The sequence below is a fragment of the Papio anubis genome, chromosome 6, assembly GCF_008728515.1.
Source record: "Papio anubis isolate 15944 chromosome 6, Panubis1.0, whole genome shotgun sequence".
NCBI lineage: Eukaryota > Metazoa > Chordata > Mammalia > Primates > Cercopithecidae > Papio > Papio anubis.
In genome coordinates, this window is record NC_044981.1 from 149,177,361 (window position 1) to 149,194,053 (window position 16,693).

The window sequence follows — 16,693 nt, forward strand, 5'->3', positions numbered from 1 at the left end:
CGAAGCGGACTCCTTCTCCAGCAGTGCCCCTTCCTCCCCCGCGGAGGCCGCAGTGGGCGCGCCCACCTCCCTGCGGCCTCCGGAGGTGGTTTGGTGGCCCCCTCCCCTCTCCAGTGTCGCTAGTTGGTGCCGCTGCCACCCCCGGTTCCGAGCTTTCGGCACCTCAGCCTTCCCGGCGCCCCCTCCTCTCCTCCCACCGACCTGCCCTTCCCCGCGGGACTACCGCCCCCACGTTTCCCTTAGCCCTTTTCTCTCCCGGCCGAGCCGCGGCGGCAGCAGCAGCAGCAGCAGCAGGAGGAGGAGCCCGGAGGCGGCGGTGGCCGGGGAGTCCATGGCGTACAGTCAAGGAGGCGGCAAAAAAAAAGTCTGCTACTACTACGACGGTGAGCTGCGGGGCCGGTGTCCGGGTGGGCGCGCGGGCCGGGCGCTGGGTTCCGTGGCCTCCGTCGCGAGTGGGCGCCGGAGCTGAGGGGTGGGAAGGAGGAGGGACCGACATTTGGCCGCATCTTAACCCGTTCCCGGCCCGGCGCGGTTGGAACGAGACCGTCTTCCTCGCGCAGCACCCGTAGCTCCTGCGGGCGGGAATCGGGGGGCCGCCCCGCTTGTCTCCTGCCTCTCCCCCTTCGTCTGTGCCGTCCGCAGCCTCGAAGGTGGCCGCTGCTGGGGACGGCGCCGGCCTACCCCGCCTTGGTGGTGGCGGGGAAGGGGGCGGCCCATTCTCTCCTCTCGCCCGCCCACCATTCGTGGCAGCGCAGGTTTGGGGTGCCCGGCGTAGGCTTTCTATCCCCTCGACCCGTCCCCCGCGAGGCAAAATTTCTACCCCGGCCTTGACTCTACACAAAGCCCCGCGGCCGCGAGAGCTCCGCCCCTCCCGTCCCCTTCCCCCTCCTCGCCAGCTCGCCTCCCCTCCCCTGCGTTGGGTCTGGCCGGAGCGTCTTCTCCTTCCTCGGCTTCCAGTCTTTCCCCGGACCCCTCCTCCCGGGTGGACGCTGGAGAGTAGTTACTGAGGGTGGGGGCTCAAGTCCGGCGTGTGGCTTTATCACACCCATGTTTTGCGTGGGCTCCTACCCTCTCCTTTGTTCGCTGGATTCTTTGAGCGCCTCTTTCACAGGATTCAAATGGAAGGGCTCCACTTCCTCAATAATAGTTCGGATTTTCCAGTTTCAGGCAGAAAGCCTTCGCAGGAAGTAAGAGGTGGTAGGGAGATGTGGAACTGCTACTGCTTGTGTTGTAGATCACACTCGATGGGTCCTGGCTCGCCTCTGAGAGAGGTGGTTACCACCCACTTCTTTGTTGCTCTTTGTTCGATCGGGAAATCGACCCTGCTTTGGGGATTTAGAGAGCACTGGTATCTTGCAAAGGCTGTTCCCAGGTGGTGGGCATCCTGGTGTGGGAAAACTTTGAGAAGTGGGAGAAGTGCAGAAGTACTAAATATTTTAATAACGTAAATTTGAGCTCACCGTGTAGTGAATTACAAAAGTCAGATAATTTTAAGCATTCTATAATTTGGAGTATGAGCAGTAATATTAAATCTTCGAATCCTGTTTCCTTGCTGAATGGAGTAGTAACCTGTTTTACAGATTTCACAAAGGCTTGGTAAATAGTTTCTAGTAGGTTACTCTTGAGAAAAGGGATTCCAAAATTTAACAGAGAACCTATCCTAGGCTCCTTGACCTGAAAGTCCTGATTTGTATGAAGCAATACAAATTTTGGAAGCTGTTTCCTACATTTGGTGTATTGTAAATCACAGTATCTTAGAGAGGTAAGACCCTAGAGCACCAGCTTAGAATAAATCTGCCTTTAACTTGTAAATGGCCGTACTATCTCTTTTTAGTTAAAAAGGATTAATCTTTTAATGACTCTTACATATAAAATAACCACCTGTGTCATTTGGAGAAAATCTGAAATCTTACAGAATAAATCTGAATTGTCTGATCTGCGATAGCTAGGACAGAATAATAACAGCCCTACTTTTAAAAAATGATTTTTCAGAGGACCAGATATGTGTTATATAAATTGATTTGAAATTATGCCATCGTGGAGGGGTGGAGATGGAAATACATTTTAATTTCAACATGATTTACATTGCATATTTTGGGTTATTCTTGCCCTGTATTCCCTAATCAAATTGGAAAGGAAGTAACCCTGTGTGTAAATTAATTTGTAGAATTACCTTGTTTATGAAGTTTAGAGATTTATCCTTGTCAAGGGTTGGAGTAAAGAGGAAAGGTTTGGGGTAGGGAAAAGTGGTACTGAGGTTCTTCTGGAAGCTGTCAGTTGCTGTTGGTAGTGATGGGCTCTAATGAAGGAAGCTGCTTGTAATTTCTTGTCACCACAGTGGAACCCTAGAACCAGGAGGGTACACTTGAGTAGCAGTTTCTGAACAGCTCTCTTGTCCTGGGTCCATTTGTGATAATCTTTGCTGTGTGAATGGGAGCAGGCACTGGTCCCCGGGGAAGGATGCAAGCTTGATAAGTAGAGTGGAAATATTTGTCTTGTGATTGTGACTTAATATAATACTTTATTGTAGCCCGTTCACCTGCTTTACCTGATGGCCAGCAACCAAGTGAATAGCTGATAGTTTGGAAATCTCTGGTGGGTTATTTTGTCTTTTGTCTGTGACTCACTTTTTTTTTTTAAAGTGGAGTTCGTAGTTGCTTATATTTCACATAATCTGAATTTTTGTGGGAGGGAGTTAAAATATTTTGCAGAGATTATTAAATTTTATAGGTATTATGCTAATTATTAATATGTGATAGCGTGCCGACCTCATCCAAAAACTTACATTTTTATTACCAGAGAACACTGTTTTGTCAGCTTATAAAAGCGGCAATACTAATTCTTTTTTTATTGTGAGAAAAGAATGCAAGGAAAGGAGCTTCTGTACCTATGTGACTTTAAGGTATATAACATGAATTGGATTGGGAATGGGTTATATCTGTAGTAATAGGGTCTGAATTATCTGCTAGCCTAGGTTAGATGGTTTTAACTTCTTGGTAAAGGAAGTAGAAGGAAGAAAGTGAGTGAAAAAGAAAAGGAGGGAAGTAGCAAATTCTATAACCATAGGAATCCTACCTTTAGTCTTCCTGGGGCTGTTAGGCACACTGAGCCTCTTGGCCACACAGAATGTCTGCCACTGAGGCTGTTTGCATCTTAATGAAAGAACTTTTAAAGATATACATATTGTTCTCTGCACACATTATGTAATCTTCAGGTAACCGTTTAGGTCACTGAAATGTTGGTCCCAAGGGAACCTTCAGACATTGATGGATTAGGTATCCTTAAACCTTTGAAGAAAAGTAAGAGAAGTTATTACTTCTCTGACTGTAGCTATTGACCCATGCCTCCAAATTCCCAAAAACATACTTCTAAATCATGTTCATTCTTTGTACACTAGATCATCATCAACAATCTGTAAAATGATACAGCGAATTAGATAGTCACTAAGATCCTTTCTGGGCCTTAAAATGATGTGATTTTTCTCTACTTAAATATAATTAGCAGCCAAGCTGTGTTAGGCTCTAGTTATAGTACTCACATTTTTAATACTTTATCTAGACATGTTTAACTATACTTTGTTTTGAATTAATCTTGAGGCCAAATATATTTAGTGCCTGTTTTTATGGTGTATGCAGTATAATAGGGTTTATATACCTAATTTATGTAACTATACACAAATTGCTCTGTGCTTTAGTTTTTACTACTCTGAGAGGGATGCATAATCAGATTTGGAGACAAGTGGTCCAGAAAAAAACACTCAAAGACTGTATACAGATAAAACTATATAAAAATAAAAGTTGTCAAGATTAGGCCAGGTGTGGTGGCTCAAGCCTATAATCTCAGCACTTTGGGAGGCCGAGGCAGGCGAATCACCCGAGGTCAGGAGTTCGAGAAGAGCCTGGCCAACATGGCGAAACCCCGTCTCTACTAAAAATACAAAAACTAGCCGGGTATGGTAGCAGGCACCAGTAATCCCAGCTACTCGGGAGGCTGAGGCAGGAGAATGGCTTGAACCCAGGAAGTAGAGGTTACAGTGAGCTGAGATAGTGCCATTGCACTCCGGCCTGGGCAACAAGAGCGAAACTCGGTCTCAAAAAAAAAAAAAAAAATTACCAAGATGATACCTCCCAATGTACTCCTTCTTTAGCAAATTATAGAAATTCTACTTGGCAGTCAACGGTTGTCAGATTTTCTTAGACTTGTATTTAGGAGTGGTACCAAAGTCTTTTGCCGAATAACCTTTAATACAACTGCATAGATTCTTAGCTGTAGTATAAATCTTTATTATCCGTGAAATAGGTAATCATTTCTTTGGAGGCAAATAAGTGCTAAATTAATTACAGCAGCAGTTTATAAATACCAATAATACTAATTGCACAATAAAATGTGACTAAATAAGACTGAAATTTTCCTGTACTTGTCTTTCCCCCAGAAATCTTTTGCCTCTCTTTTCTTTCAAATTTTACCTTATCAGAGATGCTTTCTCCTATTACTTAAGTCCCTGTTACTGCCTTATTTTTCTTCCTTTCGGTTGTACCATATAACTTTTGTCTTTCTCCTCACTGTAACATAAGCTTCATTAGGACAGTCTGTCTGTTTTGCTTGTGTCTGTATCTTTGCCAACTACATTTAAAAACGTAGCTTTTTTTTTTTTTTTGAATTAGTGATGAATAAATGATTAATTCCTTATACCTTTTTTTTTTTTTTTGAGATGGAATTTTGCTCTTGTTGCCCATGCTGGAGTGCAGTGGTGTGATCCCGGCTCACTGCAACCTCCACCCCACTCCCAGGTTCAAGCAAATCTCCTGCCTCGGCCTCCCCAGTAGCTGAGATTATTACAGGCACATGCCACCACGCCTGGCTAATTTTTGTATTTTTTAGTAAATACGGGGTTGTACCACGTTGGCCAGGCTGGTCTCGGACTCCTGACCTAGGTTGATCCACCCGCCTCAGCCTCCCGAAGTGTTGGGATTACAGGCATGAGCCACTGCGCCCAGCCAATTCCTCATTAGAACACTTTCATATAACGTTCCCTCTAATTCTTGGAACTCCTCTGGACTACATTTAGGTAGGATGGGTGGCATTTTGGCATTTTTTGTATTGTTTAGATGAAAACAGATTCACATTTCTGTTTGGTGCAGTCTACCACTTTTCCTTTTCCACACTGACTCTAGTTTTAATGTCCAAGGAGAGATCAACATCTGGAATCTTTATTTTTCTTTTCTCCTTTTCAAAGAGTTTCGTCTGCTACCAAACAAACAAAAATCCTTAACAAAAACTTTAAATGCTTCTGTTGACAAGTCCTTAAAGGAAAACACTTGGGATTGGAGAAGGCATCTCTTAGGGAATGTTAATAAATTTAAACTTGGAAGAATTCAGATAAGTCTAAGAATTTTTTTGTACTGATGAGTAAGCCTTATTCCTCTGTATTTCAGTAGCAGTCTGCTTATAGTTACTTGTTCTTTAAGCCAGCTTTGGGTTCAGACATATCAAATAGGCTTAAAGTTCCTACTGTGTGCCAAATAGACAAAAGATTGCTCAAGTCCTAAGAAGGAAATAAAAGACTGCAGGTATAAAGTAAGAGGGGGGCCGGGTGCAGTGGCTCACACCTGTAATCCTAGCAGTTTGGGAGGCCGAGGCGGCAGATCATGAGGTCAGGAGTTCGAGACCAGCCTGGCCAACATGGTGAAACCATGTCTCTACTAAAAATACAAAAAAAGGTTAGCTGGGCCTGGTGACGGGTGCCTGTAATCCCAGCTACTTGGGAGGCTGAGGCAGGAGAATCGCTTGAACCTGGGAGGCGGAGAGGTTGCCGTGAGCCGAGATCATGCCATTGCACTCCAGCCTAGGTGGCAAGAGCAAGACTCTGTCTCAAAAAAAAAAAAAAAAAAAAAAGTAAAAGAGAGGGGACCTTTGATAGGGTAATCAGAAAAGGGAAGGCCTGAAGGAAGAGAATGGGCCAGCCTTAAAAAGAGTTACTACATAAGGTATTACAAATAGTAAAGCCAGATAGTTATTAATAGAACTTGGTGCACTTAATGGGAAGAAAGATGAGGAAAATGTGGAGTCCCATGTTGGGCAGTAAAAGGTGGGACTGCACAAAACTGTGTGGTAAGAAATTTGACTTTACTCAGAGGTGGAAAGCCATTGAAAGTTTTTCAAGTACAATGCAATTATTTCTCTTCAAATAATTGGTAAGGAGTTGTGGACTATAGGCTGGAAGCAAGAATTGAACGCATATTAGTTCATATAAAATGTAATGGTTGCACTTTAGATAGAAATAGACACATTTAAGAGAGATTTGGGCCTCAAACCAATAGAACTTTTTGATGGACTAGAAATGGAGTTGGAGCTGGGGGATGGTGGTAGAGAATAAAGCTACGTTTCTGGATTGAGCAGTTAGGTGGTATGTGGTACTTACTCACTAAGGTTGGGAATACTAATAAAGAGCTGTTTTGAACATCTTGTATTTGGGATCCTTATTGAATTCAAGTGAAAAGACTGAGAAGAGAGTTAACCTCTGGGAGTTTATAATCCAGAGAGGAGAGTCTAGACATAGAAATTTGGGATTTCTCAGTTTATATCAGGTGAAGTATTGAGACTGAAAAGATACAGCATTGACAGACAACTGGTCCCAGGACTTAACTCCCAAGAGAAGAGAATTTAGGGCAGAACTGTTGTTCACTGATGAACCCAAACACTTAGAACAACACCTGCTTGGCACATGGTAGGCTCTTGATTTATTAAATGAATGGATGCACTGAAAACCCTTGATCTTTAAAGGTTGGTGGTGGAGTGGCCTTGGGCTAGGAGTAAAATCCAAGAAAATGGTATTATGGACGCCAAGGCTCCAAATGTCTCAAGGATAAGTGACTTCCTTGAAATATGTATTAAAGATGTGTTAATATGTATAAAAAATGGATAGTGGGCTACGTAGTCTGGAAGACGAAAATAATACACTTTTTTCTTTTTTCTTGTTTTTTTCTGAGTCTTTTTTTGCAGTCAACTTATCTTTGGGTCTAAAGGTACATTTCACAGTTTCGAAATCCAAAATGACCTGAAAATTGAAAAAAATTTTGGTAACTCATTTGGAATCAAAATCTTAACCTGAATCAATGTGAGGCTATTTATGATCTTTATTCCACTGTGAATACTGTAAATATTCACACTTTTTTGCTGCAGAAATATTTATGTTTGATTATGTCATGCCCCCCAAACTCTAGGCTATTACGTAATATATGGCAGGTGTACCATATCTCTACAAAATCTGAAAAAGTGTAAAATTGGAAACATACCTAATTTCAAGGAATATGGATAAGAGATTGTGGACCTTAGTAGACACTTCCATTCTGTTAGCTTCTTGAAGAGTGAGCAATTTGTAAAAGTTTGCAGATAAATAATTCTTTACAGTAATTTCTTTGCGTCGACAAAGTTTGTTGTGTTCAGGGAACCACCTTGAGCTGATTTTTCTGGATATTTATTTTATTGGTAAAGTATTTTTATGTAAAGGTTGAGTATCCTTTATCTGAATTCTTGGGACCAGAAGTATTTCAGATTTGGTGACGTTTTACAATATTTGTAATTATTTACCAGTTAGCATCCCTAATTCGAAAATAAAAAATTTGACATGCTCCAGTTAACATTTGCTTGACCATTAAGTTGGTGCTCAAAAAAATTCAGATTTTGGAACGTTTTGGATTTCAGATTTTCAGATTAAGGATAATCAAGCTGTATTTTGACGAAAATCAGTAACGTTTAAAATGCCCAAATTATTAATACATTACTAACCATGTAAATGATGAATAAAAATTGTAGGGTCTTAAAACTTCTTAGCTTTTTTATGCTTTATGCAAAAGTGGGCCGGGCACAGTGGCTCATGTCTGTAATTCCAGCACTTTGGGAGGCCAAGGCGGGCAGATCACCTGAGGTCAAGAGTTCGAGACAAGCCTGGCAAATATGGAGAAACCCCGTCTGTACTAAAAATACAAAAATTAGCCAGATGTGGTCGGGGGCCCTTGTAATCCCAGTTACTTGGGAGGCTGAGGCAGAGAATCGCTTGAACCCCAGAAGCGGAGGTGGCAGTGAGCCAAGATCGTGTCACTGCACTCCAGCCTGGGCAACAAGAGCGAAACTCCATCTCAAAAAGAAAAAAAAAAAAGGATGCCTGCAAAGTAGCCATCTAGAGAATTGTGAGATACAGAATTAGTGGGAAAAAGTTGGAGATGGTTATTTTATAACCCCTTTGTATTTTAGAAGAATTCTTTTTTTTTTTTTTGATACAGAGTCTCTCTGTCACCCAGGCTGGAGTGCAGTGGCACAATCTCAGCTCCAGGGTTCAAGTGATTCTCCTGCCTCAGCCTCCTGAGTAGCTGAGACTACAGGTACACACCACCACACCCGGCTAATTTTTTGTATTTTTAGTAGAGACGGGGTTTCACAGTGTTGGTCAGCATGGTCTTGGTCTCTTGACCTCGTGATCTGCCCGCCTCAGCCTCCCAAAGTGCTGGGATTACAGGCGTGAACCACCGCTCCCAGCCAGAAGAATTCTTGGTTAACCAAATAATTATCTGTAGCTTGGCTGCCCTGTATACATGTATCATTTAGGTTCTTTGTGTATTCTTTGTGGGACTGGGGTCCCTAAATTTCAACAGAGAAATGTTGAAAGCTATGCATATTCGTATACAATTTGAGGACCCTATTAGTAAAAAGTAAATTACTCTGATATATTAGGTACATAGTTTCTTGTGTTGGTTTTCTTTAGAAAAGATCCGAAGCCTTTATTTAAAATATTTATATTTCATATTATGTCTTGTTTTTTTTCAGCCTTCACCCTGCCATTTCTAGTGAATCTATAAGTGCCCTTGGCATTCCGTGTTACTACTTAAGAACATTAGCTGTGAGCTGCCTTGCCGGAGTTTGAATCTAGCTCCTTCACTTGCTAGCTATGTGACATAGGCAGTATTACCTGACTTGTCTGTTTCTCATCGTTCTTTACTATTATACAATAGGAATAATGTAATAATACCCACATCATAAGTTTATTGATAAAAGATATGTGAAGTACTTAGAATAGTACCTTCTCGTAAACTCAACAAGTGTTAATTACTGTTTTTTTTGGGTTTTTTTTCCCCAAATACACTTGCTCAGAAATTGCTACTGTAGTCTCCAATTACTGGGGCCTGGGGCTTTTCACTGGATTTTCAGTGTGCGCATAACTAGAGTATTTGATGTTATGACGTAGTAGATGTTAGAGACATTTGATTTGGGTAATTCTTACGCAGAGGCAGATAGATGGAAGTTAGTGTTTAGTTTGTGTCTTTTCTATTTTAGGTGATATTGGAAATTATTATGGACAGGGTCATCCCATGAAACCTCATAGAATCTGCATTTCTAGTGAAAACTAGAATTTATTTATTTTTACTTTAATGATTTCGTTAGTAGCGATAACTAAGAAATGCTTTCCCTTGTATTAACTTAATTACATGATGCTTTATAACACTAGTGGGTTTTCCATATCTAAGAATTGATGAGACCAGGCTGCTTTCAAGGAATTGTATGTGCCTTATATTGTCACCATGTAAGGTAGAGCTTTATGGTAGATTCTTTCTTAATAGGTAGTTTATTTTCTGCATTCATTGCCTCTTAATTATAATTGCAGAGGAATGTTGCAAAGGGCCATGGCTCTGCTTTGCTAAAGTCTATGTTGTTTCTTAGCCTTGTTGGCACCTGCGTTTGAAAAGGTGGCTTTCCCTTTAAAAGACCTTGTGTATATGAATTGTTTTGAGAAGAGAGCTGTGTTGAAAGTGAAGTTAGGTAAAATTAGAGGTATGATACCAACAAAAGCAAATATTTGTGTTGTTAGAAGCATGGATTTTGTAAAAGCTGATTGCTTATCCTGGACTGTTACCAAATATGTAGAAGAGAGGACAAAAAAGTTTTGGGGTTTTGGGGTTGTTTCCATTAAACAAACAAAAGGTGTATTTAGGGAGGACTTTGAAAGATTTAGTGGATAAATCGCATTCTTTATCCTAGCTTTTATTGTAATATATAAATCTATGTTGAAATGATAGACTTCAAACCATTAAAATAGCTTGACTCTCCTGACCCTGTGGGGTATTAGTTCCAAGACCTCCACAGATAGCGAAATTCATGGGTGTTTAAGTTCCTTAAATGAACTGGTATAGTATTTGCATATAACCTATGCATATCTTCCCTTATACTTTAAATCATCTCTAGATTACTCATAATACCTAATACAATGCAAATGCAGTGTAAATAGTTGTTACACTGTATTTAGGGGAAGATGATAAGGAAAAAAAGTCTATACATGTTGCACACCACCATTGATTTTGTAAAAATATTTTCAGTCCTCAGTTGAATCCACAGATACAGAGGGTTGACTTTATATATTTAAGAGACTTCTTGTTATTTACTATTATAAGAAACACTGGAGCTTTACCTAGACGTATTCATTTTATTGAAATGTCGTTGATGAAAATCTGTGATTTTGGTGTTATTTTCTCTTTTTTAAATCTTATGCATGAGTTTAAAGACATTGTGATATAAGATGCCATTTAACAAGAATTATAACTTTAACAAGGAATTATATATTTAACAAGGAATTATAACTTTTTAGTCATGAAGAATGAGACAGTATTTTTATCAGCTTGCAAAATGTCATGCTGTGTCTTAGCGGAGCAAAACCTCATTTAGGACCTAAATTTCAGTTACCAAAACTTCCCTGATGGGCCTTAATATGGACACAGTATGTTGTAACATGCAAAACGCCAATGATGAGATTTCTGAGATGCCAGCAATTCATCCAAGAAGCAGTTATTTGCTGAAAACATTTTAAATCATACCAGTAAAACTCAGAGAACTTACCATAAGCATCTGAATTTGCCAGAGAATACTGAAAGCAGGCATCACTTCAAGGAACAGAAATTTTAAAAACGGGGGGTAACTGAAAATCAGAAAAGCTTGCTTTCCTTAATCTACAGATAAATGTAGTGTGTAATAATGGAGTCTTCAGCTGGTAAAAGTGTGCATAGCATCTTGGTCATCTGATACAGTTTGAAAGTTGCAAAATCTAAGTCACTAAGGTTTTAAATACATTTTGTTAAGTAGTAAATGCCTTCTAATGATAGATATGCATAAATTCAAATAATTCATGGAGAGTCTCTTGTCTGTATTGTTTAGTTTGTGTCTTTTCTATTTTAGGTGATATTGGAAATTATTATTATGGACAGGGTCATCCCATGAAGCCTCATAGAATCCGCATGACCCATAACTTGTTGTTAAATTATGGCTTATACAGAAAAATGGAAATATATGTGAGTATTCCTTTTGATACATATTCACTGATTTTTTTTTTTTTTTAGCTACTGTGAAACTTTGTCTATTATTCCCCTTTTGAGGGCATTTAGCAGATGAAAAGATCTGGAAGAAAACAAACTTCTTTTTTTGTTTTATTCTTAGGAGATGAATAAAAATGAGCGCTATAGCCTCTTTTTTCCTTTTCCTTTAACCATTTAAAAAAGTTCTCCCTACCCTAGGCTTTCATGTTTCTAGAGAACAACTCCATATAGCATATTAACTATTTTTACTACAATCCTTGGTAACCTGCCTGTGCTGCTGAAAAAACTCTTTTTGTTTTATTCTTAAGAGATGTATAAGAATGGGAACTATAGCTTTTTTTTTTCCATCTTCCTTTAAGCATTTAAAAAAGTTACCCCTACTCTAGACTTTCATGTTTCTGGAGAACAACTCAGTATAGCAACAACTCAGTGTGGCATATTAACTTTTTTTTTTTTTTTTTTTTTTTTTTTACAATAATTGTTAATCTGACTGTGCTGCTGAAAAGAGTTGACCTGCAGCTGTTACAAAATAATTACACATAAAATTAATCCCACATATATTTACAGGGCATATAATACATATAGAATACTGTGTTAGTGGCCAAGCATAGTACAAATAACACAAGTGCAACAGCTGCCTTAATGTTTTTGTAGATAAAGATGAGGATATGTGTAAACAAATACAGACACAACAATTAGCTATTTGGGGAGAAAATAAATATTTAAAACAATTAATGTTAGGCAGTATATGTGAATATGTGAATTTTCAGTTACATGTAGACATTTAGAGAAGAGGAGAAGTTAGAATAAGATTCAGTCTGGAAGTCTTGTGGAAGAATTGTGTCATACGTGAAATTGAGCTCTTCAGAACAAAGAAGATTAGGATAGAAGAAAGGACGAGAGGTCATGAACAAAGATTTAGAATTGACTCTCGTTTAGTGAGTGATTTCATTGATGAAATCACTGTATGCTTTATCATGGAAAAGGAGAGAAAGAGTTTATGAACATATGGATTTGACTTTTTACTCAACCTATTTCCACTAAAATAAGGAGTGATTAAATCATAGTTGATATGCCTGTGTAATGCTTTTAAAGGAGTTTGAATTAGTTTTGAAATTGATTACTGTTTTCTAAAACACATGTATAAGTTTGGGTTGGTTTTGGAATTTATATATTTTGTTGCGGTAGACTTAGTTCTTTTGAGGGGACTATTAGGAGAATTTGTATATTTGTTTGATAATACTGATATAACCAGTTGTAATTCCACAGTTCTGACATTTATTTCTCTTCACAGAGGCCCCATAAAGCCACTGCTGAAGAAATGACAAAATATCACAGTGATGAGTATATCAAATTTCTGCGCTCAATAAGACCAGATAACATGTCTGAGTATAGTAAGCAGATGCAGAGATGTACGTTTCTAAGTAAAAAGTATTTTCACATTGATAAATGTAAATTAGTATTTTTAGGAGCTTCGAATGATCCAAATCTGAATATTTTTCCTGTTGGTCAATATGTTACAATTATTTACTAATTTGAAAAGTCATTGTAACGCTACTAAAGCTATTTAAGAAAAAAACAAACCTATGTGAAGCTTACTGGTTCATGAAACTGCTGTTTGGATATTGTTCTACTCCTAGTTTGCTCCCCTGATAACTTTGGGTAAATACATATTGGTAGGGAGACCTCACTCCCTTGCTCCCTTGCTTCAAAAAACAAAAACAAGATTACACTTTGATTAGCCTTACCTTGACACATACCTCTTGTCTTCTCTTTGTGTACTTCAGTTAACCTGGACTATAATACACATCTCTTTTTGTTTGTTGAGATGTTAGTGAAGCTTTTGATTCTACATAATGTTCTCTTGTACAGGTTAAAAGTATTTTGAGAGATTGGTAACACATTGGCTTGAAGGTAGAATGCAAAAGTCAGCTTAAAATTATTGGAACAGTATCTTAAAGCTTGATATTGAAGATCATTCTCAGTGTTTGTATTGATTGACTTCAGTGATGATAATACTAAATTAGTGTAGGTGCTAGACATCTCGTATTTACAACCTCATATACATTTCTACCGTATCTTGTTTGATTTGTTATAATGCTACAATATAATTAGAACAGATAGTATTTAATTATTATTTTTTTTCAATGAAGTTTCCAACTTAGACGCAAAAGAGGCATGGGTAGCCCTTGGGCAAACAACATAACAGGATTGATTTAAAACCTGCATAATAATGAGTTATATTAAGCTTATGATCCTGGCTGGGTGTGGTGGCTCACGCCTGTAATCCCAGCACTTTGGGAGGCCGAGGTGAGTGGATTACCTGAGGTCAGGAGTTCGAAACCAGGCTGGCCAACATGGCGAAACCCTGTCTCTACTAAAAAAAAGTACAAAAAAATTAGCTGGGTGTGGTGGTGTGCACCTGTAATCCTGCTACTCAGGAGGCTGAGATAGGAGAATTGCTTGAACCCCGGAGGTGGGGGTTGCAGTGAGCCGAGCTCACGCTATTGCAGCCTGGGCAACAGAGTGAGACTCTGTATCCGAAAGAAAAAAAGATTATGATCTATCTGAGCAGTAAGAAACTAAAATGTATTTCTTATAGTGCTTGTGACTTAAGGATGTACAAAGATATTAATATATAAAACAAGGACCCTTATTCTTGAAGAGGTTACAATTCAAGGGCATAGGGAAAGACTAAGAAAGGGTTATATATGTCTGCCATATCCCCTTCATTCTGTAAATACTGAGGAACTAAATGTGTGATGTTGTGTCATTTATCTGTATATGTTTTTTCCTTGTTGTCTTTAGTATCCTTCTGTATTTTGGCTCCCATGAACCTAGTTAATTCTTACCAGCTTTCAAGATCAAGATTAGCCATGGGAATAGGCAACCAGCTGTTACATCTTTTTGGTTTAGTAACTTCCTGACATGCATTTCAAAGTTACAGATATTAATACGTATTTAAGGAGTTTTAAAGAAAGTAAATCATAAAGCAATTGAAGTTACTTTTAGAATGTTAACTTATTGTAATATTAAGGGGAAAGGCCTAGAAAATTTAAGCCTGTGTTTTAATTAAATGAGAACTGTTATGCATAGACAACGATTGAGTTCTTGTTAATAGACCAAGAAATATTCCACAGATACTCCTGGTAAGATTTGATGATGATCTTTCACAGATAACACTGTAATTACCTTGGATAAAACAATAAATATATTTTAAAGTTGTAAACTTTATATTACACTGTGAAGTGTATGTTTGATGATTGCATCAAGCAAAAAAAGTATTTTGTAGGAAATAGTTTTTGTAAGAAAAGGCTTTCATTAATTTGCAGAGTGTGTTGAAATTAATGAAATCCATCTTCCACAGTTAATGTTGGAGAAGATTGTCCAGTGTTTGATGGACTCTTTGAGTTTTGTCAACTCTCAACTGGTGGTTCAGTTGGTAAGTGCTAATACAATCAGATTTAAAAGTTGTTCTAAATTTGGTGTGTGTCTTCCAGGTTATTTGTGTAAAGCAGGAGTTTTAATGATTGTGGATTTTGATAACAAAAGGAAATCAGTATGTTTATAGTACAGTACAATTTGCTTTCAAACCTCTGTTTTGTTAATGTGACTTAAATTCTTTTGTAACTTACATTTTTCACTTACAGACTTCTTTCATCCCCCTTGTCTTCTAGCTATCATTGTTAGTACCACCATCTACATAAACCATTATTTAATCTCAGGGCGCAGCTCTGGGAGAATGTTTTTCTGAGGAGAAACTCCTATTTGTGTCATAGATGATTTCTGTTAAGTTTTATGATTTTAAGCTCTTTCTTATGCATGGCATACACTTGTAGGGTTTTTGTCTCGTTGTACTAATTTTTTATGTTAAATGTTTAAAAAGTCTGCCTTGTTTCTACTTCTTAGCTGGAGCCGTGAAGTTAAACCGACAACAGACTGATATGGCTGTTAATTGGGCTGGAGGATTACATCATGCTAAGAAATCAGAAGCATCAGGATTCTGTTATGTTAATGATATTGTGCTTGCCATCCTTGAATTACTAAAGTATGTTAATTTATATTGGTACTTTTTTCAGTGATAAAATGTTTTCATTAAAACACAATAAAAGTCTGTGGCTTAAAAAAAATCAGGTAAACCATAGGTTGAAATAGTTAATGGTGAATTTTCTGGGAATTCATTACAAAACAATGAAGAAATGTAGGAAGTTTGCCCAAATCTTCAATTATTAAGAGTTAGTGTGTGGCCAGGCACTATGGCCGAAGCCTGTAATCCCTCCACTTTGGGAGGCTGAGGTGGGTGGATCTCTTGAGCCCAGGAGTTTGAGACCAGGCTGGGCAACATGGCAAAACCCCATCTCTGCCAAGAAAAAAATTAGCCAGATGTGGTGGCATGCATCTGTAGTCCCAACTACCCAGGAGGTTGAGGTGGGAGTATCTGAGCCCAGGAAGTAGAGTCTGCAGGAAGCCATGTTCCTGCCACTACACTCTAGCCTGGGCAACAGTGTGAGATCCTACCTTAAAAAAAGAATTAGAAGTGTATAAAAGGCCAGGTGCCGTGGCTCACGCCTGTAATCCCAACACTTTGGGAGGCTGAAGTGGGTGGATCATGAGGTCAGGAGTTCGAGACCAGCCTGACCAGCATGGTGAAACCCCATCCTACTAAAAACACAAAAATTAGCTGGGCATGGTGGCACGTGCCTGTAATCCCAGCTACTCAGGAGGCTGACGCAGGAGAGTTGCTTGAACCTGGGAGGCAGAGGTTGCAGTGAGCCAAGATTGCATCAGTGTACTCCAGCGTGGGCTACAGAGCAAGACTGTCTCAAAAAAAAAAAAAAAAAAAAAAAAGAATTAGAAGTGTATGTAAATGTCAAAACTCCCATTAAATATCCTTTTTTAAAAGTAGTTTGGCAGTTTTCATTTTAGTTAGTTTCAACTAATAAAAAATGACAATGACCTTGGAAGTTTATGTTCTAGTATTTTGTAAATTTTAAATTGAAGACAAAAATTTGAAACCAGTATTTAAGGAAATTTATTTACCTGTTGAGTTAGTCTAACTGCCTAACTTCCATATGTGAATGAGGCTTTGTTCTCTACTGATGGATATAAAATTATCTCTGAGTTGCTGCAGGAGTTATTTTTCCTTAGCTGTGGCTGCAGTTTGAGAGAGAGAGAGATCTGTAGAGGTACTTATGAATGTGGACATTTGCAATGTTATTTTTTGCCATCAGTTATGACACATCTTAGCAGATTCTACTTTATATTGTACTGAGCTGTTTTTTGCTTGTAGTTATTCCATGCATGCTGTCCATAGAGGCTGATTTTTCAGTCACTGA

The 16,693-nt window shown here is 38.9% G+C and overlaps 1 protein-coding gene across 2 annotated transcripts in view; it reads left to right on the top strand.

The window, feature by feature from the left end:
* Positions 1-57: 57 nt before the first annotated feature.
* HDAC2 (histone deacetylase 2) overlaps positions 58-16,693 on the top strand; it is a 30,833-nt gene continuing 14,197 nt past the window's right edge. Inside the window, exons 1-5 of one of the 2 annotated variants that reach the window (XM_003898288.4) lie at positions 58-383; positions 11,221-11,333; positions 12,652-12,769; positions 14,725-14,799; positions 15,267-15,405. In XM_003898288.4, the coding sequence (XP_003898337.1) occupies positions 332-383; positions 11,221-11,333; positions 12,652-12,769; positions 14,725-14,799; positions 15,267-15,405 (497 nt within the window). In that variant the 5' untranslated portion in view covers positions 58-331. Of the gene's footprint in view, positions 384-2,535; positions 2,596-11,220; positions 11,334-12,651; positions 12,770-14,724; positions 14,800-15,266; positions 15,406-16,693 lie in introns of those variants that run through there. The other variant, XM_021937951.2, reaches the window with a different exon arrangement.